The sequence below is a fragment of the Aquarana catesbeiana genome, linkage group LG13, assembly GCF_042186555.1.
Source record: "Aquarana catesbeiana isolate 2022-GZ linkage group LG13, ASM4218655v1, whole genome shotgun sequence".
Lineage (NCBI taxonomy): Eukaryota > Metazoa > Chordata > Amphibia > Anura > Ranidae > Aquarana > Aquarana catesbeiana.
In genome coordinates this window covers 171,858,025-171,882,022 of record NC_133336.1, presented here as the reverse complement: position 1 = coordinate 171,882,022, position 23,998 = coordinate 171,858,025, and the positions used below count along the sequence as shown (strand labels likewise).

The window sequence follows — 23,998 nt, the reverse complement described above, 5'->3', positions numbered from 1 at the left end:
CGTCTGTGTGCACAGTATCCTGTATATACACTAAATCTGAGTGGAAAGAACAGAAGACGAAAAACAAATCCTATATTACGTTGAACCTATGAAAAGGATGCGACAGTGCACTGTGTGTGGGGAACCAATGCAAATGGTTCTCATACACACCTAATAACTTGTGCAAATACACTCTTAAAGTGCTGTCGTGCCTGTGCAAGGAGAAAATTCCGGATGAAAGCAGAAAAAAAAAGTATGCGGGTACTGTGTTTGTATGCACAGTATCCTGTGAAAAAAATATATAAATATATAACACGATTCTTTATGTCAGATTTTTTCTCTATAAGGGTTGTGACAGCACAGTAGGTGCAAAACAAATGAAAAAACCTTAAGGTGCTGTTATATCTCTGCGGCCCATAGAGATAGAATAATCATATACATATAGTAACAGCAATCAGGATAATAAATAATATCCACATAACATGTGCAAACTTCACTCTGTGGGCGATATAAAAGTGCAAACTTATGCAGAAACCATGATTCGTAAAAGGCTTTGTGCAGCCTGTATAAGATAGTGTGCAAAAACTTATACATGTGACAAACAGGTGGGGGGTGTTTCTCTATAACACAGATAATTAGTAATAATCCAAATAATTATTGCAACATGTAGTCCAGAACCAAGTCTTTTAGGATATAATAAAGATGCCGGTGCAAGCTTCAAATGCAATGTTTTGTGATCCCTTTGGCAATCCAATTGTGCAGCTAAAAAATCGGGTGGGGTGCCGAAAGAGAGAGGGTGTATATATCCTTTTCGTGCTCAAACACACACAAGTGAAGGGTGGCCCCTTACCTTGCGGCAAAAGGACAACCGCATAGAAGGTATATGGAGGAGATGGTCTCTCTTTGGGGTCCCTGGACCGGAGCCGGTGGTCCCTGTGTCTCAATCCCTCAGTACCAGCATCAACAGTAGCAGAGTCAACATAAGGGAGAATAAGAAGGGTACCAGATAGTGTAGTATTTCAAACCAATCGCTGTTTTTATTAAAGTTAAAAGCATGTACTCACATGCAGTAGATGCATAACACATAAAAATCCTATGAGCGGCGAGCTCGTCAATCCAAAGCTGTATCAGTGCCTATCCCGTCCCTACGCGTGACGTCACCCAATCACGTGACTTCATCAGGGGATAACAGGGGAGGCACAATCATGTCTTTAAATAGTCTTCTCATTGTAGTCAATGGGCGGCCATTTTCTTGTAGCCTCATGTAATACTATGGCGGCCATGTTTGAAAGGGTAAGTTTCAAAACATGCGCGCGGCCATTTTTTTGGTTGGAAGGCATTTCTCATGCCATAGAGCTCTATGTCAACTCGGCGGCCATTTACTTGTGGCCCAATGCAATATGTCGGCGGCCATTTTTTGGGGGATTATGCCAATAAAGATACAGGAAATTTAAATACACGTCCTAGTATCATGGATGTCTCTAGCATAATGATGTGTATGTATGGCCGCAGATGTAACTAGGAGGACTGGTTGATGATAACAATATCTAATGCAACGTACTTGAAAAAATGGTATAGTGGACCGCAAACAATATTCAGACGGACTGCAAATAATACAGCCAAAACTCTCCGAACAACAAGTGCGGGACGGGGTCTATGCGGGGTGCTGTAAACAGGGGAGGACTAGAGTATTGCGCTCGGCGTCATATTCTATGTTAGTAACCGCAACATACTTTGATAATAGGGCTCTGTCAGTGCGTATAGAACGGGACTGGCTCTGGTAGCTGTATGTCTCAATCATTAGTATACAAAAGCTCCATCATATATATATTCTATGAGTATGCATTAAAACTTAAAATATTAAAATCTATACCTAATGATAAAAATACAAGAAATGGAATATACTGTATATACCTATAAAATATACACTAAAAAATATATTAAAATAACAGATGAAGGAGGGAATGGATAGTTACACGAGACAGTCCATTCGTATAAAAGTATTAAAAACATTAAAAAGATATTTTATTTATTTCTCTTCAATCTTATAAGTGGAGAAGGGAGAGGACTAAGGGTACATCAAAACGGGATTAAAAATCGCTGATAAAACAGTTAAGATCAAATTCGATGTTCATACCTCTGGGTGCAAAGGTATCCAGGGTATATATCCATTTTGACTCCAACTGGCTAAGGGTCCTTACTTTATGCCCACCCCGCCAGTGTCTAACGTATGGTTCTATCCCCCAAAATCTTAACTGCGTAGGGTCTTTGTTATGGTGTAACAGAAAGTGTTTCGATACGCTGTGCTTATCGTATCCATTAAGGATATTTTGCACGTGCTCCTTAATGCGAACCCTAAGAGGTCTTTTTGTACGGCCTATATATTGTAGGCCGCAACTACATTCTAGAGCATAGACAGCTCCTTCCGTGTTGCAGCAAATGAAGTTGTTGACCTCATATGATTCTCCTGTGCTGGTGGACGTAAAGTGGAATTTTTTCTCGTTCGGGCGTTTCGTTCTTAGACACGCAAAACATCTTCTACAGGGGAAGAAACCTTTTCCTGTAAAAAAGGAGAAAGTTTTTTTCGGTGGGTCGACTACACTCATCACCACTTTATCCCTGATGGTGGGCGCTCTCTTGTATATGAACCTTGGGTTGATAGGTAGGGTGTTGTATAGATCTTTGTCGGCCAGAAGGATATGCCAATGTTTCTTCACTATTCTTTCTACTTTCTTGTACTGTATATTGAAATCCAGAATGATCGGAGTCACTGTCGGTGTTGTCTCCTCTCTCACTTTCTCTTTTATTAACTCATTCCGATCCATTTCTGTCACCTCGGTGATTTTTTCCTCGATATACTTCCGGTCATAACCCTTTGCGATAAACCTCTGACCTATTTTCTCTGCTTGATCTAAGAAGGTCTCAAAGCGAGTGCAGTTGCGTCGTACTCTCATCAGTTGTCCCTTAGGTACGTTAAAAAGCCAGTTTTTGTGGTGGCAGCTATCTATTGGCAAATAGCTGTTCCTATCCACGGTTTTAAAGTGCGTCTGTGCCCATAGTTTGGAATTTTCTTGTGTTATATCCAGATCTAAAAATGTTACATTTTTTTCACTTACTTCCCAAGAGAGTCTAATGTTCCTATCATTTTCGTTCAATCTTTCTAGGAAACAAATCAGCTGTTTGGAGTCACCTTTCCATAGTATGAACACATCATCGATGTATCTTTTGTAAGTTACCAACTCTTGGGGTCTATTGTTAAACACATATTCTTCTTCCCACCGGGCCATAAATAGGCCTGCTACACTTGGGGTGAATTTTGCTCCCATCGCCACACCTGTCTGTTGATGATAATAATTTTTGTCGTACCAAAAGTAATTGTTCTTAAGGCAGAACTCCAGGCATTTTATTAAAAACTTTCTTTGCGTACATGGGAGCATAGTAAAAGATCTTAAACCCCATTTGGCAGCCTCACATGCTTGGTGGTGGGGTATTATTGTGTATAGAGAGGACACATCTACCGTCGCCATGATCCATGGGCCTTCTTCACCAGGTGCCTCTTCTAGGATCCGTAGCATCTCCTTAGTGTCCTTCAAATACGCTTTCGTGCTCTGAACAGCTGGCTGCAAGAAGAAGTCTATATATTCGCCTATTCTGGCGGTCAGTGAATCTATTCCATTCACTATCGGTCTCGGCGGTGGATCTGTTTTACTCTTGTGTATTTTCGGTAATGAGTATATAATAGGAGTCCGACAGGAATCTGGTATTGTTTGCGGTCCACTATACCATTTTTTCAAGTACGTTGCATTAGATATTGTTATCATCAACCAGTCCTCCTAGTTACATCTGCGGCCATACATACACATCATTATGCTAGAGACATCCATGATACTAGGACGTGTATTTAAATTTCCTGTATCTTTATTGGCATAATCCCCCAAAAAATGGCCGCCGACATATTGCATTGGGCCACAAGTAAATGGCCGCCGAGTTGACATAGAGCTCTATGGCATGAGAAATGCCTTCCAACCAAAAAAATGGCCGCGCGCATGTTTTGAAACTTACCCTTTCAAACATGGCCGCCATAGTATTACATCAGGCTACAAGAAAATGGCCGCCCATTGACTACAATGAGAAGACTATTTAAAGACATGATTGTGCCTCCCCTGTTATCCCCTGATGAAGTCACGTGATTGGGTGACGTCACGCGTAGGGACGGGATAGGCACTGATACAGCTTTGGATTGACGAGCTCGCCGCTCGTAGGATTTTTATGTGTTATGCATCTACTGCATGTGAGTACATGCTTTTAACTTTAATAAAAACAGCGATTGGTTTGAAATACTACACTATCTGGTACCCTTCTTATTCTCCCTTATGTTGACTCTGCTACTGTTGATGCTGGTACTGAGGGATTGAGACACAGGGACCACCGGCTCCGGTCCAGGGACCCCAAAGAGAGACCATCTCCTCCATATACCTTCTATGCGGTTGTCCTTTTGCCGCAAGGTAAGGGGCCACCCTTCACTTGTGTGTGTTTGAGCACGAAAAGGATATATACACCCTCTCTCTTTCGGCACCCCACCCGATTTTTTTAGCTGCACAATTGGATTGCCAAAGGGATCACAAAACATTGCATTTGAAGCTTGCACCGGCATCTTTATTATATCCTAAAAGACTTGGTTCTGGACTACATGTTGCAATAATTATTTGGATTATTACTAATTATCTGTGTGTTATAGAGAAACACCCCCCACCTGTTTGTCACATTTATAAGTTTTTGCACACTATCTTATACAGGCTGCACAAAGTCTTTTACGAATCATGGTTTCTGCATAAGTTTGCACTTTTATATCGCCCACAGAGTGAAGTTTGCACATGTTATGTGGATATTATTTATTATCCTGATTGCTGTTACTATATGTATATGATTATTCTATCTCTATGGGCTGCAGAGATATAACAGCACCTTAAGGTTTTTTCATTTGTTTTGCACCTACTGTGCTGTCACAACCCTTATAGAGAAAAAATCTGACATAAAGAATCGTGTTATATATTTATATACTTTTTCCACAGGATACTGTGCATACAAACACAGTACCCGCATACTTTTTTTTTTTTTTTTTTTCTGCTTTCATCCGGAATTTTCTCCTTGCACAGGCACGACAGCACTTTAAGAGTGTATTTGCACAAGTTATTAGGTGTGTATGAGAACCATTTGCATTGGTTCCCCACACACAGTGCACTGTCGCATCCTTTTCATAGGTTCAACGTAATATAGGATTTGTTTTTCGTCTTCTGTTCTTTCCACTCAGATTTAGTGTATATACAGGATACTGTGCACACAGACGTAGCACTCGTACACTCCATCTCATAAGGAATTGTGTTATATATCTATATACTTTCTTCACAGGATACTGTGCATACAAACACAGTACCCGCATACCTTTTTTCACTTTTCTATTCTAATACCCCTTTTTGCACAGGCACGACAGCACTTTAAGGGTTTATTTGCACAAGTTACTAGATGTGTATGAGAACTATTCGCATTGGTTCCCTACACACAGAGCACTTTTGCATCCCTTCTACAGGTTCAACAGCATATAGGATTGGGTTTTTTTCACTCAGATTTAGTGTATAAATACAGGATACTGTGCACACAGACATAGCACCTGTACACCCCATTTTTTCATTTGTTGATTTAATTTTCTTAAATAAACACTGTTACACAAACATATCACACTGGATTAGCGCAGCACTTTCCACTTTTGTTTTGCAATAATAAATAACACGTTATCTCCTCCGATTCCGCAACATGTCTGGTTGACGAACGGCCATTCAGAAACGAACTGAAAAGCGCAAAATGAAAAACGCGAAATGAAAAGCGCGAATCAACACTCACCAAACTTCTACTAACACGAAATTAGCAGAAGGAGCCCAAAGGGTGGTGCTAAAGAGCTGAAAAACAACGTAGTATGTCACTACCTTCATGTTTGTTGGCCTACAATTCCTTGCCGTTTGTATGCAAGACAAGTTTGGGCCAACGCACTTCGGACAAAAGTCTGCGGTTTTATTGGCCAACAATCCGATCGTGTGTACGAGGCTTTAGTATAATGCTTTGCAGTGAATAGAGAGTACACAGTAGCCCTGACAGAGGCAGAAAATCCCACCAACATACAGGTAGGGACAGAGAAGAAATATCTTCAAAAAGAACTTGGACAGCTATAAAATGTCTTGCTGGAGTTGAGCTCTGGAAAGTTTTACACCTTCATGACCAGGCTATTTTTTGCTATGTGGCACTGTGCTACTTTAACTGACAATTGTGCAGTCATGCAACGCTGTACTCAAACAAAATTTGTAATATTTTTTTTCACACACATCGAGCTTTCTTTTGGTGTTTTTTTTTTTATTATATAAACCAAAAAAAAAAATTTTTTTTTTACTTTCTGCTATAAAACATATCCATTAAAAAAAAATCAAGTCTCTTAATAAATTTTGGCCAAAATGTATTCTGCTACATGTCTGGTAAAATAAATCCCAATAAGTGTATATTGCTTGGTTTGCATGAAAGATGTAGTCAGTGGCGTCACTAGGGTTGGTGTCACCTGGTGCGGTAAAACATGGTGTCCCCCCCCGGCTGGGGGGGTGGGATACCATGTTTTACCGCACCACCACAGCTCTCACTTCCTAGCCTGCTACAGTGCTCTGTCCTGTAGCTATGGAGTGACAGCAGAAGCAGGACAGAGCAGTAGACACTTGGCAGGCTAGCGCATAAGGCTCTCTCCTGTCTAGCCTACCACAATGCACTTGATAGTGTCACCCAAGGCCAACCACGCCCCCACCACAACCCCCCCCCCCGACAGGGGGAGAGCACACCGCGATAAAGGGTAGGTGTGACCGAATTGTGCTGTCAATAGGAGTGCCATACAAAGGCATTGTTAAATACCATGAGTGCATTATGCACAGGGTTCAGAAGTACACTACATACAGAGTGCAGCGTTCAGGAATGTGATACAAACAGGGTGCAGAAGTTTGCTATGTACAGGGTGTAAGGCCCAGAAGTTTGCTATGTACAGGGTGTAAGGCCCAGAAGTTTGCTATGTACAGGGTGCAAGGCCCAGAAGTTTGCTATGTACAGGGTGTAAGGCCCAGAAGTTTGCTATGTACAGGGTGTAAGGCCCAGAAGTTTGCTATGTACAGGGTGTAAGGCCCAGAAGTTTGCTATGTACAGGGTGCAAGGCCCAGAAGTTTGCTATGTACAGGGTGCAAGGCCCAGAAGTTTGCTATGTACAGGGTGCAAGGCCCAGAAGTTTGCTATGTACAGGATGCAAGGCCCAGAAGTTTGCTATGTACAGGATGCAAGGCCCAGAAGTTTGCTATGTACAGGATGCAAGGCCCAGAAGTTTGCTATATACAGGATGCAAGGCCCAGAAGTTTGCTATGTACAGAGTGCAAGGCCCAGAAGTTTGCTATGTACAGGGTGCAAGGCCCAGAAGTTTGCTATGTACAGGGTGCAAGGATCGCTATGTACAGGGTGCAAGGCTCAAGAGTTCTCTATGTATAAGGTGCAAAGTTAAGTACCGCATTCTTCACAGGACAGAAAAGAGGACAGAAGAGTGGACAGAGAGGCTGCTGCCAAAGAGCAGCTTCAACTTACAGAGGGTCAGGTGTACAGTCTGCACACATGTCCCTTGGTTGTAGAAGGAGCCGCCGCTGGCCAGGATAGTGGAGCCGCTGCTGGGATGGTAGAGCTGACGTGCACATCATCCCCCCGCCCCCTCCCCCTTTCATAGAGATACTGCTGGGCAGGGAGGACTGTGCACACCGCACGGGCGCTGTTACCTGTTCTGTGTGAAAGCAGTGAGCGCACGTAAGGGGCTATCGCTGGAGGTGGTCACCGGGCAAAAAAAGCTTGGGTGTCACCTGGGTGCAGGCCGCACCCCCATAGCAACACCACTGGATATAGTGTCTACAAACGATGGGATGTATACTGGAATTGTTTTTTTTTTTTTTGATCAGCGAATTGTAATGGCTTATAACTTATAATGACTTATAACTCACACAGCTGTGTTCAGGTAAGATCCAAGCCAAGCACTGGGCGTCTGCAGTCAATCATTGGCTGGCACCTGGTGTCCGGATGTGGTGTGACGAATCACAGCACAGGCGGGCCGGCGGTCGCATACACATGTGCTCTCTACCCAGAACAGCAGAATCATGTGTGTGTATAAACAAGATTTTGCACAGCCAGCCTGCACTGTAGCCGTAGATCTACAGAAGGTCGGCAAGCAGTTACTGAATAAAATTATTTTATTTTTATAAACTTTCTAGCATGTACTGTGCAGTGCCATGGAGATTGATTTATAATGGTTCTCTTTTTAAGACTGCAGTGAATGTACATCAGTGATGTATGAAGCTTATCAGAAGGAGGTGAGAAGTGCTGTTCAAAGTGTTGAAGAGCGTCTCTTAAATACGGGTTCTTCAGATCAGGTACTCCATATTGTCACAATGCCTGCACTCCATGTGTTTTTATACCTTAAGGATGATTTCACACTGATCTTTTTTTCTTCCCGTTTTGTGTTAAAAAAAGCAGACTAAAAATGTGTGCCATGAAATCCTATGGAACACTTCACACTTATCTGTTGCGGTTCCCCTGTGTTTAGTAAAATCCCGCTTGCTGCATTTTTGGTGCAGATTTGGTGCGGTGGTAAAACTGCACCAAAAAACACACCTCCCAATTGAAATGCATTTAAAAAGGAGGCAAAAACGCACCCATGCTGCATTTTTGATGCGGTTTTTGAGTCACATATTCTGTAAAAAACACACCGCAAACGCATAAGTGCCCTTAATTGGTTGGAAATCTTCTCATATACCCAGTGATGTGACTGGCCTCCAGGAGATGCACAGAGAATAAACACATCCTCCTACATAGGTTGTACCTGTTTATCTGCATCTATCTTTCCCCTACATTCATTCAAAGTTTAAAATTTAGGCCTCATGCACACAGAGCTTTTTTACAGCTGCTTTTAACAGTGTCAGAAAAAAGAATAAATAAAAAATGTATTCTTTTTTTGCAGCTTAAAAACGCCTCTCCATGTTATTCTATGACCTCATGCACACACAGGCTTTTTAGGAGCTGTAAGTGGCATAGGCGTTTTCAAGCTGCAAAAAAAACCCCAGGGCCAGTGCGTTCTGAGGACCGGCGTTACAGCTGTAAATACGTATGACACTGCTAAACGTGGTTTAACACTGGAATCATTGTTAAGCCAGGTCAGGCTTTTTTTTATGTCAAAATCAATCGTTTCCTATGAGAGCCCATTTATTTGAATAGAAGTCGCATCCAAGATGGATCATGATGATCCGACCTGTGGTGTGACTTGTGCGCTGAGGATCTTGGAGGGGAACCCCACGCCAAATTGAGAAAAAAATGCGTGCCCCCCCCCCCCAAGATCCATACCAGACCCTTTTCCGAGCATGCAGCCTGGCAGGTCAGGAAAGGGGGGGTGAGCAAGTGACCCCCCTCCTGGACCATACCAGGCTACACACCCTCAAAATGGGGGGGGGGCTCTGCGCCCCCCCACCCCAAAGCACCTTGTCCCCATGTTGATGGGGACAAGGACCTCTTCCCCACAACCCTGACCGGTGATTGTGGGGGTCTGTGGGCAGGCGGCTTATCTTAATCTGGAAGCCCTTTTAAGAAGGGGGGCCCCCAGATCCTGGCCCCCCACTCTATGTGAATGAGTAAGGGGTACATTGTACCCCTACCCATTCACCCAAAAAGGTATAAAAAATAAATAAAAACAGTACACAGGTTTTAGACAAAGTCCAACGTGTCTTCACGTTCCGGTCTTCTCCCCTCTCCGGCTCTTCTTCCTCCTCAGCTGATGTCTTCTCCCTTCTCCGGTTCTTCTCCCTCCTCCGGTGATGTCTTCTCCCCTCTGCGGTTCTTCTCCCTCCTCCGGTAATGTCTTTTCCCTCCACTATCTTTTTCCGCTGTCTTCTTCCTCTGGTTCTTCTGCTGCCTCCGGTTCTTCTTCCTCTGATGCTAGCTCCCACTGTTGTGTTGTGTCGTTACTTATATAGCCATGGGGCGTGGTCATCCGGTGATGGCACCCGGAGACCACGCTCCCTTGTGACATCACCACCCAGGGCATGATGGAGTGGTGACATCCCAAAGGGCGGGGTCTTGGAAAATTCAGGACTGTTGGCAACTGTGGCAGTGATCAGTGATAATACTATACACTGTCATACTTGCCAGCTGTCCCGAATTTCCCGGGAGATTTCCTGGATTTAGACCCTTTTCCCGATTTAATTGTTTCCCGGGAGATGTCCCGAGAAATTCGGTTTTTCCCCATTTTCGCCACCGAGGTTCGCGCCGCTAGCCGCTAGAGGCCTGCGGCTGACGGAGACGATGTCTCCGCCGGCCGCCATTTTCAAGAAGACCCTAGAAGTAGGCTAGCTAGATGGCTACAATAGAGATTGAGCTGCGGCACTGCCCACCCCCCCGGCCCACTCTTCCCCGCTGCCAGTCTCTGTGACCTGTTATGGAAGGGGGCGGGGGATGGGCGGCGCCGCAGCTCAATCTCTACTGTAATCAAGCGGCTCCGCTTGACCAACTTTGGGGCCGTATAGCCTGGATGTCACGGGGGGGCGGTCTGGATGTCATGGGGGGGCCGGTCTGGATGTCACAGGGGGGCCAGTCTGGATGTCACAGGGGGGGCAGTCTGGATGTCACAGGGGGGGCGGTCTGGATGTCACAGGGGGGGCGGTCTGGATGTCACAGGGGGGGCGGTCTGGATGTCACAGGGGGGCGGTCTGGATGTCACAGGGGGGGCCGGTCTGGATCTCACGGGGGGGTCGGTCTGGATCTCACGGGGGGGTCGGTCTGGATCTCACGGGGGGGCCGGTCTGGATCTCACGGGGGGGCCGGTCTGGATCTCACGGGGGGGCCGGTCTGGATCTCACGGGGGGGCCGGTCTGGATCTCACGGGGGGGCTGTATAGTCTGTATTTCACAGGGGGGGGCAGTGTGGATGTCACAGGGGGGGCCGTATAGTCTGGATGTCACAGGGGGGGCCGTATAGTCTGGATGTCACAGGGGGGGCCGTATAGTCTGGATGTCACAGGGGGGGCCGTATAGTCTGGATGTCACAGGGGGGGCCGTATAGTCTGGATGTCAAGGAGGGGGCTGTATAGTCTGGATGTCAAGGGGGGGCCGTATAGTCTGGATGTCACATGGATGTCACAGGGGGGGTGTATAGTCTGGATGTCACAGGGGGGGGCGTATAGTCTGGATGTCACAGGGGGGCACCAGATGTAAGGAGGACTCATGGGGACACAGATGTAAAGAGGACTCTGCTGATGGGGACACAGATGTAAGGAGGACTGATGGGGACACAGATGTAAGAAGGACTAATGGGGACACAGATGTAAGGAGGACTCTGATGATGGGCACACAGATGTGAGGAAGGCTCCGCTGGGGACACCTGATGGCATCTGGTGGTAGGCAACGTGGCAGGTGACACGCTCAGGGCTCCCACTGATTCTGCATTATGGTGAGTTGAATGATTTCATTTTATATTCTAATGTAATAATAAAAATGCGCTTCAATCATCCTGACACCATAACAATCATGGTTCCGGGATGATTGAAGCGCTAACACCAGGTGTTTGGAGTATATTTATCTGCTGATTGTTAAACTCTGGAATACACATTTCTATTGTGGTGTAGGGTCTGGGGCTGCTGTCCCTCCATCCCTGTCCCCCCTTTTCCCCTCCATCCCTCATTCATCTTAGACTCTAACCACACCCCATTTGAGCCACGCCCATTTAAGCCACGCACACTTTTCCATGTAAACCACGCCCATTTGTCGGCGCGGCACGCAAATTTTTTATTTCAACTATGTCACGCCCACAAATGCATGCCCCACCCCCTAATTATAATGTGACTCCGCCTAAAGCCAAAAAAGTGTCCTAAAAATATTTTTACAATGTTGGCAACTATGCACTGTCCCTGTACTAATGACACTGTCTGGGAAGGGGTTAACATCTAGGGCTATCAAGGGGTTAAATGTGTGCCTAAGAATGTATAATATATGTACAGTTTGCTGATTTTACTAAGAAATCTCTTTGTTTCTCATCTCTGCTTTGCAAGCATGAGAAACAGAGAGATTGTTCCCTTTGTACGGAGCCCTGTGTTGATTTTCAGCCCTGCTGATCAGCAGGTCCCAGCTGTGAGTACAGCGTGGGCGGGCAGTTCGAAAGGGGTTAAATATGTCATATTTTCATATGTTATTCACAACAATGATGGAATCATTTAACGTTACTTTTTTTACAGCAAGATGAGCCTGAATTGGATGATATTAATAGAAATATGGATGAATTTCTGGAAGGTAAGTACAATGATTAACACACCATTATGCATATGTGCAAATTATCATTTGTGAATCTGTAGTTTTGTAATTCTTTACCCAGAAATTAAAATTATTTTATTTAAAGCAGAAGTAAACTCAGCCGCCATAATCCTCATTTATCATATTATCAATATTTGAAACAGCACAGTTTTTTTGTTTTTTTTCTCCCCTTAGCATCTTTTTTTGTTGCTTTTACAGCTTACTTTAGAAACAATTGAGTACTGTCTGTGATACTTTTTTTATTTGCACTAACATAGAATTTTTCAGGACAAGCTTTCGGGTATGCCCCCTTCAAAGTTCCAGCAGTACCCCAGAGTACTGCTGGGACCTTAAAGAAGGGGACATACCCCAAAAACTTGTCCTGAAAAATGTCAGGGTAACTTTCTTTTCCATGTCTCCCAGTTGCAGCTTGCACCATATTAGCTGTTGGCATCCTCCTCCAGAGCAGAGTAAATTTCCACCCTTTCTACTAGACATGGTGGCCGGTGGTTGTGGGGGTCTGCAGGCAGGGGGCTTATCATAATCTGGAAGCCCCTTTTAACAAGGGAGCTCCCAGATCCTGGGCCCTCCCCTATGTGAATGAATATGGAGTTCACCAAAAAGTGTCCACAAAATTTAAAAAAACAGACCGTTTTTGACAATTCCATCATCAATCATTCCGCCCACTTCACCCAAAAACGAAGGAATTTTTTTTTACTTTTTTGGTGAATGGGTAGGGGTACTATGTACCCCATACTCATTCACATGGGGGGGCGAGATCTGGGAGTTCCCTTGTTAAAGGGGGGCTTCAAGATTCCGATAAACCCCCTGCCCACAGACCCCCACAACCACGGTTGTGGGGATGGGGCCCTTGTCCCCAACATCAACATGGGGACAAGGTGCTTTGGGGTGGGGAAATGTGGCCTGGTATGGTTCAGGAGGGGAAGTGCTCATTACCCCCCCCCCCCCACCTTTACTGACCTGCCGGGCTGCATGCTCGGATAAGGGTCTGTTATGGATTTCCGGTGGACCCCACACCATTTCATTTTGTTTAATTTTGGCCTGCGGTTCCCCTTAAAAGCATATTAGACCCACAGGAGCCAGGTATGGAGTGGGGGGAGACATTCTTTTCTTTACATTCATCTCTCAGTGGGGAAGCCCGCTGACAGATTTTATTTTATTTATTTCAGGTACTTATATAGCGCCGTCAATTTACGCAGCACTTTACATATACATTGTACATTCACATCGGTCCCTACCCTCAAGGAGCTTACAATCTAAGGTCCCTAACTCACATTCATATACTAGGGACAATTTAGACAGGATCCAATTAACCTACCAGCATGTCTTTTGGAGTGTGGGAGGAAACCAGAGTACCCGGATCAAACCCACGCAGGCACAGGGAGAACATGCAAACTCCAGGCAGGTAGTGTCGTGGTTGGGATTCGAACCAGCGACCCTTCTTACTGCTAGGGGAGAGTGCTACCCACTACACCACTGTGCCACCCTAGTGCTGACTGTGCCGATAATGAGTCATGGCTGTTAAGGACGTGGCGGCTGGCTTCCCAGCCCGCTGCTTAACAACCAGCTATTCTTCACACAGAATTTAGAGAAAACAAAACTAAATTTAACAAAAACTAAACTAAACGAATTCAGAAACCAAACTAAACAAATTCCATTACGAAATTAAATTAGTAACATAACGAATATATCTAAAACAAAAAAATTTTTACGTTCTGGAAATGTTTACTTTCTACCGTGTTATGGCTATAATCTTGCACAGTCTTGCGGTAATCACATGGGGTGTTTAAGGAAGTTCTCAATGGGCTACTACTCTTGTGGGATTTCAGTGCAATGCTGCTGAGTACAGATGACATAGGCACGGCTGCCTTGTGAATGGACTGACAGCACACTGTCATAATGCTTTAGATCGGGGGGTTGGCAACCCATCTATCGCAATCTACCCGTCGACCACGGGTGGGTGACGGGTAGATCGTAAACACTTCTCTGCTTTGCGGACCCTCGCACCTCGGTGCCAGTCTTTCCTTGCAACCTTCTCCGCCATGCTCATCCTTCCTCACAGCACAGAAGAAATCATGAGGCAGCAAAGCTCAGAACAGAGGGCCGGAGCGGGAGCTGGCCAAGGTAATTTTTCTAGTTAACCGGCAGATGATTGGCTGCTAGGCAGTCCTAGCAATCAATCACCAGCTTGTTAATAATGAAAGTTGACTCTGACATCTTTGGCTTCTACCCTCTGTCCAGATCTGTGCTGCCTCCTGCTTCTGCTCTGTGCATACCACTATAGGTAGGAGAATGAATCTACTGCTTTACTGACACTAACATCCAAATCCAGTGCTCTTCTGACATCAACGCTGCTGTGTGTGTGAGTGTTGGGTGATGTGAAGGGGGCAGGGGACATTGCTTGGGGAGGCAGACGGCCCTATTGTGGGGAAGGAGGGTGTGATGTGAAAGGAGCAGAGGGCATTGCTATGAGGGGTGGGGGGCACTACTGTGGGGGAAGAGGGGGTGATGTGAAAGGAGCAGAGGACAATGCTATAGAGGGAGCAAAGAGACAGAGGACACTACTGTGTGTGTGTGTGTGTGTGTGTGTGTGTGTGGGGGGGGGGGGGGGGGGGTGATGTGAAGGGGGAAGAGGACACTGCTATAGAGAGACACAGGTCATTGCTGTGTGTTCGGAGGGGAGGGGGGGAGCAGAGGACACTACTGTGACTAAAAGCCCCCCAACAGGGCTTCTAAAAGAATTGTAAAATATATTGTAACATTTAACAAAATATAAAATAGTAAAAAATAATAAAAATCAAAACTACTGACACATCCACTGCTCTACTGACACCAACCTCTGCTCTACTGACACATCCACTGCCTGACAGACACCGTCCACTGCCCTACTGGAACAGTATTGCAGGAGACTTTACTACCACTTTAATATAATTCTTTCTTTGCTTATGGAAGGAAAACTAAAAAGATCACTTAACTCGCCCCAACAACCCCCCCACCCCTTTTATTATCATATACTTATTGTTCAACTGAGAGGAGTGAAATACCTGACCCTTGCCCTTTGTCACATCTGATGGCACTGGTCCCCCACAATTGGCCCATTGATGTCACATGAGGGCAGGGAAGGGGTCCATAGCTTTGTGTAAGCTCTGAGTCAGTCTGAGGGAAACATGAGACCCTTTCCTTAAACCTACAAGAGCATAAAAAAACAGATCTACACTGCAAAATGCTATCAGAATTCATTCATTTTATTTATTTGACAGCACTGCTGGAGCCCCCTAAAATACAGCTGCATTCTCTTTTGCTCTCCTACAGCACATATGGCCTGAGCACCCATGACATATGTCTCTATGGGGAGAGTCGGGGTGTAGGATGTACCCAAACCAATGCAAATTCCAACTTTTATAAAGCCAGTATTTGCATGAAAAATTCTGGCTCTGTGTGAAGGGATTATTCTGACGTGACTAATATGTGGCCTTATGGGTTTGTTTAGCCAAAGCTTTCTTTTTAACTAGTTGCTGCCAGCCCACCATCAAATGACAGTGGGGCGGTGCGGCTCTCCTTCTGGGACGCCGTCATATGACGGTGTGCCAGAATGGCCGCTCTCGCACGCCTGTGGGGACGCGCAGCGCGACGTCCGCGCCGTGTTGCTAGGACACAGTGCGTCTGCGGCTCTTTAACCATGTGATTGGCTGTGTCCAATCACAGCCGGCCACATGAAAACACGGAGATGCCGGTAAACGGCGCTCCTCGCCTCACACAGAGTGTGAGGCGAGGAGAGCCAATCAACGGCATCTCCACGCAGGGGGACATCTACACGTATAATGATCATCAGTGCCCTGATTACAATATAGTGCCAACAGTGTCACCAATCAGTGCCCACCACTGCCCACAAGTGCCACCAATCAGTGCCCATTAGCGATGCCAGTCAGTGCTGGCTATCAGTGCCGCCTATCAGTTCTGCCCATCAATGCCCATCACTGCTGTCGATCAATACCTATCAGTGTTGCCCATCAGTGCCACCCATCAATGCCACCTCATCAGCGCACATCAGTGAAGGAAAAAAATTACTTTATTACAAAATTTACTGACAGAAAGTAAAAGTTTTTTTTTTTCAAAATTTTTGGTCTTTTTTTTTTGGATAAAAAAATAAAAAAGCCAGCAGTGATTAAATACCACCAAAAGAAAGCTATATTTGTGTGAAGAAAATGATAAAAAATTTGTTTGGGTACAGTGTAGCATGACCGCACAATTGTCATTCAAAATGCGACAGCGTTGAAAGCTGAAAAATGGCTTGGGCAGGAAGGGGATATAAGTGCCCTGTAGGCAAGTGCTTAATCTTGCTTAAAAACGAAAGTATTAAATACCCATGTCTGGTTGTTTTTGCTGTCTGTGTCCCATTGGGGAGATTTCCTTTAAATGCTTACAGTGGAGGTGAAACAGGAAGTGACAGGAAATCACTATAAAATTATGGAAATTACCCTCTTAGACATTTTTCACCTGAAACGGTTGCCCCATTGGAGGAGTTAACCACACCTCTTTCTGTAGTGCCATCTCTAAAATTTTTGAATTTCCTCTTACTTTTTGATTCAGTGACAATGGTTACCAGGACAAATAAAAGGATACATATCTCCAGCTGGGACACAGGAATACAATTTTAACAGAGGGTCTAACAAAAGTTAATTATTTGGTTATTACAGTATATTTACTTATCTTCCTGGAAACCTATTGCACAATTTAGCACATCATGTATATTCTTTCACATTTTAGCACCAGAAAATGGAGGAAAGGGTCCAAAGTTCCAACAGTTAGACCTGAAAGCAGTTGGAGAAGATCCAAAGCCTCCTACGGTAAGATAAAACACATTGAGAATTCTTGCAGGCACTTTATCTTTTTTGGAGGCTATAGTAGGTTATAGGAAGGCTGTTGGGGTCTAGTTTAAACCTTTTGGAATCAGACTTCCAAAAGTAAAGTAGAAGCTGTGAAACTCTGTGTAAAAATCTATTCAGCTTTAGCATGAAAGGGTGCAACTGTGCAAGAGAGAACTTACAATGTCCGCTATGTACAGATACTGTTGGCTAGGATCACAAAAGGAATATCAAGTCATTTTAAGCCAAAAACTACTTGGACAATTTTCTGTAGTAGTAATGGCAGCCTACCTTATTTGGCTCTTTTTGGCTTGCAAACACACTCATACAAATAATACAGTAAAGTGTTATGTTAGCCGAATTGCAGGCATGTTGCTAGACTCTGGCACTCAAAGCATATACCCATGGTCTGCTACTATGTTCTAGGTCTCCTTTGCCAACAGAATAATACCTAACATGATGGCAATTAAATTTCATTCTCTGAACTTTGGTTCAAAGATTGTATCTTGTATATCCATTCAGTACGCAATATACTTTTTGAAATTTAACCTGTGTGTGTATATATATATTAAAAAAATCTTTTAAAAGCATTGATAATTGACCAAAGCATTTTTTCAGAATAAAAAATTGTATTGGACCCAGATCTGACCCAAAGACCAATGACAAGGATTCCAAAGCTTCATATTACTTGACATTCTAAGGTCTGGGTATTCTTTTTTTTTTCCCTTGGGTCTGGGACTCCTGTCAGAAAAAAAGCCAGAGTACTATTAGCTCAAGGAGCTAAGGAAGTGCAGTAATAAACGGGAACAAGACTTAAGTGAATGAAGACAGAAAAAAGAAATGAAGGGACTAGGAAGTGATGGGATGGGGAACAAAAATTCTGTCTTCACCACTTTGTGCCTTGAGTCTTTTTAGCACACTAGCAATGTCCATGCATAGTAAAAACTGGGGTAACTACATTCTGATATCTATTTTGCTAAAAATAGAGAACATAAACGCACTGAATGTTTATACTACCTTAATTTTCCTTGTAGACTCTTGAGACTGCTGGAGAAACCAATAAGGACAAGATTTCCTCCAGTCCAGGTCTGTAAACTCTTATGTACAGTAGAGAGCAGGTAGTAGAAGTCAGCGAAAGTATATTCTAACAATGTCTTGTCTTTCCTTCAGGATGCACTATGGATACATTTGTAGAGGTATTTAAGAACTCTGGTGGATACAAAAAGTTCATTGGCCAGCTGAACAATGAAGGTGTCCTTTCAGAAGAAGATAAACAAAAGCTAAATTCCTCTCAGAATCTGAAAGATTTTAGCGACGCAGCTAAAGTATTTGGGGAAAAACTGACACAAAATCCTGAACACATGTTACCTGTGCTCAAATCTATCTTGAATTTATGATCTACACTAAATGTTACAGAAGGACATTTGCTAAATGGACAAGTGGTTGAAAGGAAGATGACATGACCTACAGTTTTGCTAATGCCGCGCACACACGACCGGACTTTCCGTCAGAGTAGACTCTGACGGTCTTTCCGATGGTGTTCCCACAGAGTTCCGCTGAAACGGACTTGCCTACACACGATCACTCCAAAGTCCATTCGTTTAGAACGCGATGACGTACGACGGTACTAGAAAAAGGAAGTTCAATAGCCAGTAGCCAATAGCTGCCCTTGCGACGTTTTTGGTCTGTCGGACTAGCATACAGACGAACGGTTTTCCCGATAGGAATTGAGTTCGTTGGAAAGATTTGAAACATGTTCTATTTGTAGATCCGTCAGAATTTTAGAAAGAAAAAGTCAGATGAAGCCCACACACGACCGAAATGTCCGATGGAATGACTCCGTCGGATCTTTTCTGCCAGAAAGTCCGTTCGTGTGTACGGGGAATTAGACTAAAAGAATGAATCTGCAAAGAGCTACAACCTACAGGTTTCTCCATGGGGAAAAAAGTAATTCTTATGACTTCCTTTTCTCATTAAGGCCTCGTTCGCACCATTTGCAGAGAGAGACATGAGTTTTTCTGCACACGTTCTGCAAGGGCACAAAGAAAACCATTGTTCTATGTTCACACCACAACACTGGTATCACGTGCAGATTTTTTTCTGCGCAGGAATCCACAAAGTGTTTAAAACTCACTGAAACGCTCATGAAAATTGATGTAATCTGATGTCTCTGCAAGTGAAATCTGTGTTTTTTCCATCAGTTTTTCTGTGCGTATGGTGTGAATGAGGCTTAAAGTCTGTATATGCAGTAAAGCATGCTTGTTATACTCACTGTGAAACCTAAGGGGTTAATCATCTGCATTGTGTAAAAAGGCTGTTTGATCCTGTCTTCTCTGATCCCCCCCTTCTTCCACTGTCCCCAATATATTTCATGATAATAGAGAGCTAGGGGTCAAGCTGCACATGTTCAGTTTTGTGTGTATTGCTAGAAAGTTTTTTTTTTTCTTTTTCTTGGGAGGGTGCATGTGTATAGAACAGGGCCACTCAGCACTATCCAGATAGAGGGTCAGGGGTCCTGCATCCTGATAGGACAGTCAGTGCAGAATGAAAACTCCTCCTACAAGCTTTAACCAGACACTGATAGAAGTCACAAGACTGCTATATACTGCTCATGAGAAAGGGTATTTAGCAGTTTATATTTAATAAAATGATTGCATTTCTATGTTCTGTGTACTGTAGGAGACCAGATATAGTGAATGCAGGGTCCTCGGTTCAGTAACACTTTAAGTGTCATGGCCAGAAATGTCAATTTTAGGGTCATGGCCACTGCTACCTAGAATTGCATTGCTGGGAAGATCTTAAAGTGGTTCTAAAGCCTCAAGGTTTTTTTTTACCTTAATGCATTCTATGCATTAAGGTAAAAAACCTTTTGCATCACAGACTCGCCCCCTCACCCCCCCCCCATACTTACCTGAGCCTCATTGCGATTCAGCGCTGTGCACGAGAGCTGCGGCTCTACTGGCTTTGTCCCCTCTCACTGGGCAGATCGATAGCAGTGGGAGTAGATGGCTCCCACTCTTGTCAATCAAATCCAGTGACGAGGGAACGGGGGGGCAGGGCTGAGTCAGCAGGAGTGTTTCCATGTGAAGCAGCTTCCTATTGGGGCATCAGCAAGAGAAGCGGTGCCAGCAGGGGACCAGAGAAGAGGAGGTTTGAGGACGCTCTGTGCAAGTAAGTACAGACATGTTTGGTGTTTACAAAAAAAAAAAATATGTATTTACAACCACTTGAAATCTTTCAAAGACCATGGCTTAAAGCAGTTGTAAACCCCTTTGTGCCTTTTTTTTCAGACCTGCAAGGTAAAGCCATAGTGTGCTAGTATGTCGCATACTAGCACATTATGTGAAACTTAGCTGAAAACAAAGCCTTCCAGTGATGCAATCTCATCACTGGAGGCTACTTCCATCTTCACCCATCTTCCTTCCGGGTCCGCGGACTCCAGCTGTATGACTGCCCAGAGCCGCAATGACGTCACTCTCACACATGCACCTAATTGAAACAACTGAGACCTCAATGTGGAGAACTGAAAAGCACTATCAATTAGGTGAACACCTATTAGTAAATGCCAAGTCAGGATAGTCACTTTTCCTTAATAGAAATGGAAAACGTGGTCCCTAGAAAGCATGGGTGTTAGGATTAAGTTCACCTGCGGGTGGCACTATCCTTTTCTGGGCTGTTTGCTGCAGGTTTATTAGTTATTCTGGTTCTTCTGCATTGGGGGTTTGGTTCTTGTTTGTCTTTGGGGTTGTTCATGTTTGTTGTTTGCTGTGTTCATGGTTTGCTGTTTTTCACTGTAAATAAATATCACCTTAAATATATGTACTTTGATTGTTTGGTCTCAGTTCCCTTGTGTAGCTACGTGTCTGGTCTCCTTAGCCGCTGATCCCTGACAATAGGACTGCAGGATTTAGCCAAGATCCCATTTAGTGTAAAAGGAAACAATTATCTTTAGCCTTGAATAGTTTTATCTAAGTAAAGCAGAGAAGAGGAGTGTCCACAGTGGGTTGGTACTTTTTTCATGCTCTCTATACTGAATCACAAAGGAGGGAAAAGACAGAGGCAGAAATTAAGGTATTAAAAGACCAGCTAGCAGTTGCTTCGGAGTGTGTACGTTCAACTGCAAGTTGGGCTGATGATTTGCAAGAGTGGTGTGCAGCCCTTATGACCAAATTAATGCATTAAGGAAAAAGAAGGGCTGTAAACCTGTTAGTAAAACCAGGATACCTGCCATTGTCACATCCCAAAACTGGGATTGTGAGGATGTGCTCTCCTCAAATGATAGTGAGGATGAGGAGACAGAGTTTGATTTTTTTGATGGTGATTATCCAATGGGAAAGAAAAAGTGTGCCAGACCTCTCATTACTAAGATTGGAAACGGCAACATGATAGAGAAGATATAGCAGATGGGGAAGTGCATAACCGCAACCCCAGAGATGTGGAAGAATATGAAGTAGTAAGGAAGTTTACACAAACTGAACTCCATGAGCTGGCAAAACAATAAAAACAGAGGTCCGGGGAACCCCTATTGAGTTGGCTCCTACATTGGGGGGATGAAGCGGCGGACAGCATTGTTTTGTCAGGTAAGGAAGCAGTGGCTATGGGAGTGTTAACCCATGATCCACAATTGCACCAGGCCATGCGAAAAAGCCAGAGAGTTTTCTGTGAATTTTTCACTTTTAGACCTCGTGAGAGATGAGATAGTCCGAGTATACGCTAGTCCTAATGATCTGGAAAATACGTACTTATGGAGAATGATCGGAGAAGGTATTGCCAGGTTACGTGAGATGGGTTGTATAACTGGGTTATCAACGTTTCCAGAATGGATGGGTCCAGATATGGAACCCTTTACGTCTGCTCTGTGCGCTAAGCTGATGAGGTCTGCGCCACTTAGTCTCAGGGCTCCTTTATTGTCCTTGCTGGGAGACCTGGGATTAACCACTTGCTTAACCACTTGACGACCGCCTCACGCCGATTTACATCGGCAAGGTGGCACGGACAGGCAAAATCACGTACATATACGTGATTTGCCTTTCGCGGGTGGGGGGTCCGATCGGACCCCCCCCCGGTGCTCGAGGCGGTCGTCTTTTGTCCCACGGCGATCGGAGATGAGGGGGAGGCCATCCGTTCGTGGCCCCCCCCCTCGCGATCGCCGCCGGCCAATCACATCATTCCTTTGCTGCTGTATGCTAAACAGCAGCAAAGGAAATGATGTCATCTCTCCTCGGCTCGGTAATTTCCGTTCCGGCCCCAGGAGAGAAGACAGGTATGTGAGTGCACAACACTACACACACACAGTAGAACATGCCAGGCACACAAAACACCCCGATCCCCCCCGCGATCGCCCCCCGATCGACCCCCCCCCCCCCGTCACAAACTGACACCAGCAGTTTTTTTTTTTTTCTGATTACTGCATTGGTGTCAGTTTGTGTCAGTTACAGTGTTGGGACAGTTAGTATTACCCCCCTGTAGGTCTAGGGTACCCCCCTAACCCCCCCTAATAAAGTTTTAACCCCTTGATCACCCCCTGTCACCTGTGTCGCTAAGCGATCATTTTTCTGATCGCTGTATTAGTGTCGCTGGTGACAAATATTTAGGTTCGCCGTCAGCGTTTTATAGCGACAGGGACCCCCATATACTACCGAATAAATGTTTTAACCCCTTGATGGCCCCCTAGTTAACCCTTTCACCACTGATCACCGTATAAGTGTTACGGGTGACGCTGGTTAGTTTGTTTATTTTTTATAGTGTCAGGGCACCCGCCGTTTATTACCGAATAAAGGTTTAGCCCCCTGATCGCCCGGCGGTGATATGCGTCGCCCCAGGCAGCGTCAGATTAGCGCCAGTACCGCTAACACCCACGCACGCAGCATACGCCTCCCTTAGTGGTATAGTATCTGATCGGATCAATATCTGATCCGATCAGATCTATACTAGCGTCCCCAGCAGTTTAGGGTTCCCAAAAATGCAGTGTTAGCGGGATCAGCCCAGATACCTGCTAGCACCTGCGTTTTGCCCCTCCGCCCGGCCCAGCCCACCCAAGTGCAGTATCGATCGATCACTGACACTTACAAAACACTAAATGCATAACTGCAGCGTTCGCAGAGTCAGGCCTGATCCCTGCGATCGCTAACAGTTTTTTTGGTAGTATTTTGGTGAACTGGCAAGCGCCAGCGGCCTAGTACACCCCGGTCGTAGTCAAACCAGCACTGCAGTAACACTTGGTGACGTGGCGAGTCCCATAAGTGCAGTTCAAGCTGGTGAGGTGGCAAGCACAAGTAGTGTCCCGCTGCCACCAAGAAGACAAACACAGGCCCGTCGTGCCCATAGTGCCCTTCCTGCTGCTTTCGCCAATCCTAATTGGGAACCCACCGCTTCTGCAGCGCCCGTACTTCCCCCATTCACATCCCCAACCAAATGCAGTCGGCTGCATGAGAGGCATTTTCTTTATGTCCTCCCGAGTACCCCTACCCAACGAACCCCCAAAAAAGATGTCGTGTCTGCAGCAAGCGCGGATATAGGCGTGACACCCTCTATTATTGTCCCTCCTGTCCTGACAATCCTGGTCTTTGCATTGGTGAATGTTTTGAACGCTACCATTCATTAGTTGAGTATTAGCGTAGGGTACAGCATTGCACAGACTAGGCACACTTTCACAGGGTCTCCCAAGATGCCATCGCATTTTGAGAGACCCGAACCTGGAACCGGTTACCGTTATAAAAGTTAGTTACAAAAAAAGTGTAAAAAAAAAAA

General features: G+C 44.9%; 1 protein-coding gene across 1 annotated transcript in view; it reads left to right on the top strand.

Annotated features, from left to right (window-relative positions):
* LOC141117640 (receptor-interacting serine/threonine-protein kinase 3-like) overlaps positions 1 to 21,066 on the top strand; it is a 71,399-nt gene extending 50,333 nt beyond the window's left edge. Inside the window, exons 6-10 of the mRNA XM_073610588.1 lie at positions 8,356 to 8,462; positions 12,308 to 12,362; positions 17,151 to 17,230; positions 18,283 to 18,334; positions 18,419 to 21,066. Coding sequence (XP_073466689.1) covers positions 8,356 to 8,462; positions 12,308 to 12,362; positions 17,151 to 17,230; positions 18,283 to 18,334; positions 18,419 to 18,645 — 521 coding nt within the window. The 3' untranslated portion in view covers positions 18,646 to 21,066. The remainder of the gene's footprint in view (positions 1 to 8,355; positions 8,463 to 12,307; positions 12,363 to 17,150; positions 17,231 to 18,282; positions 18,335 to 18,418) is intronic.
* Positions 21,067 to 23,998: the final 2,932 nt, after the last annotated feature.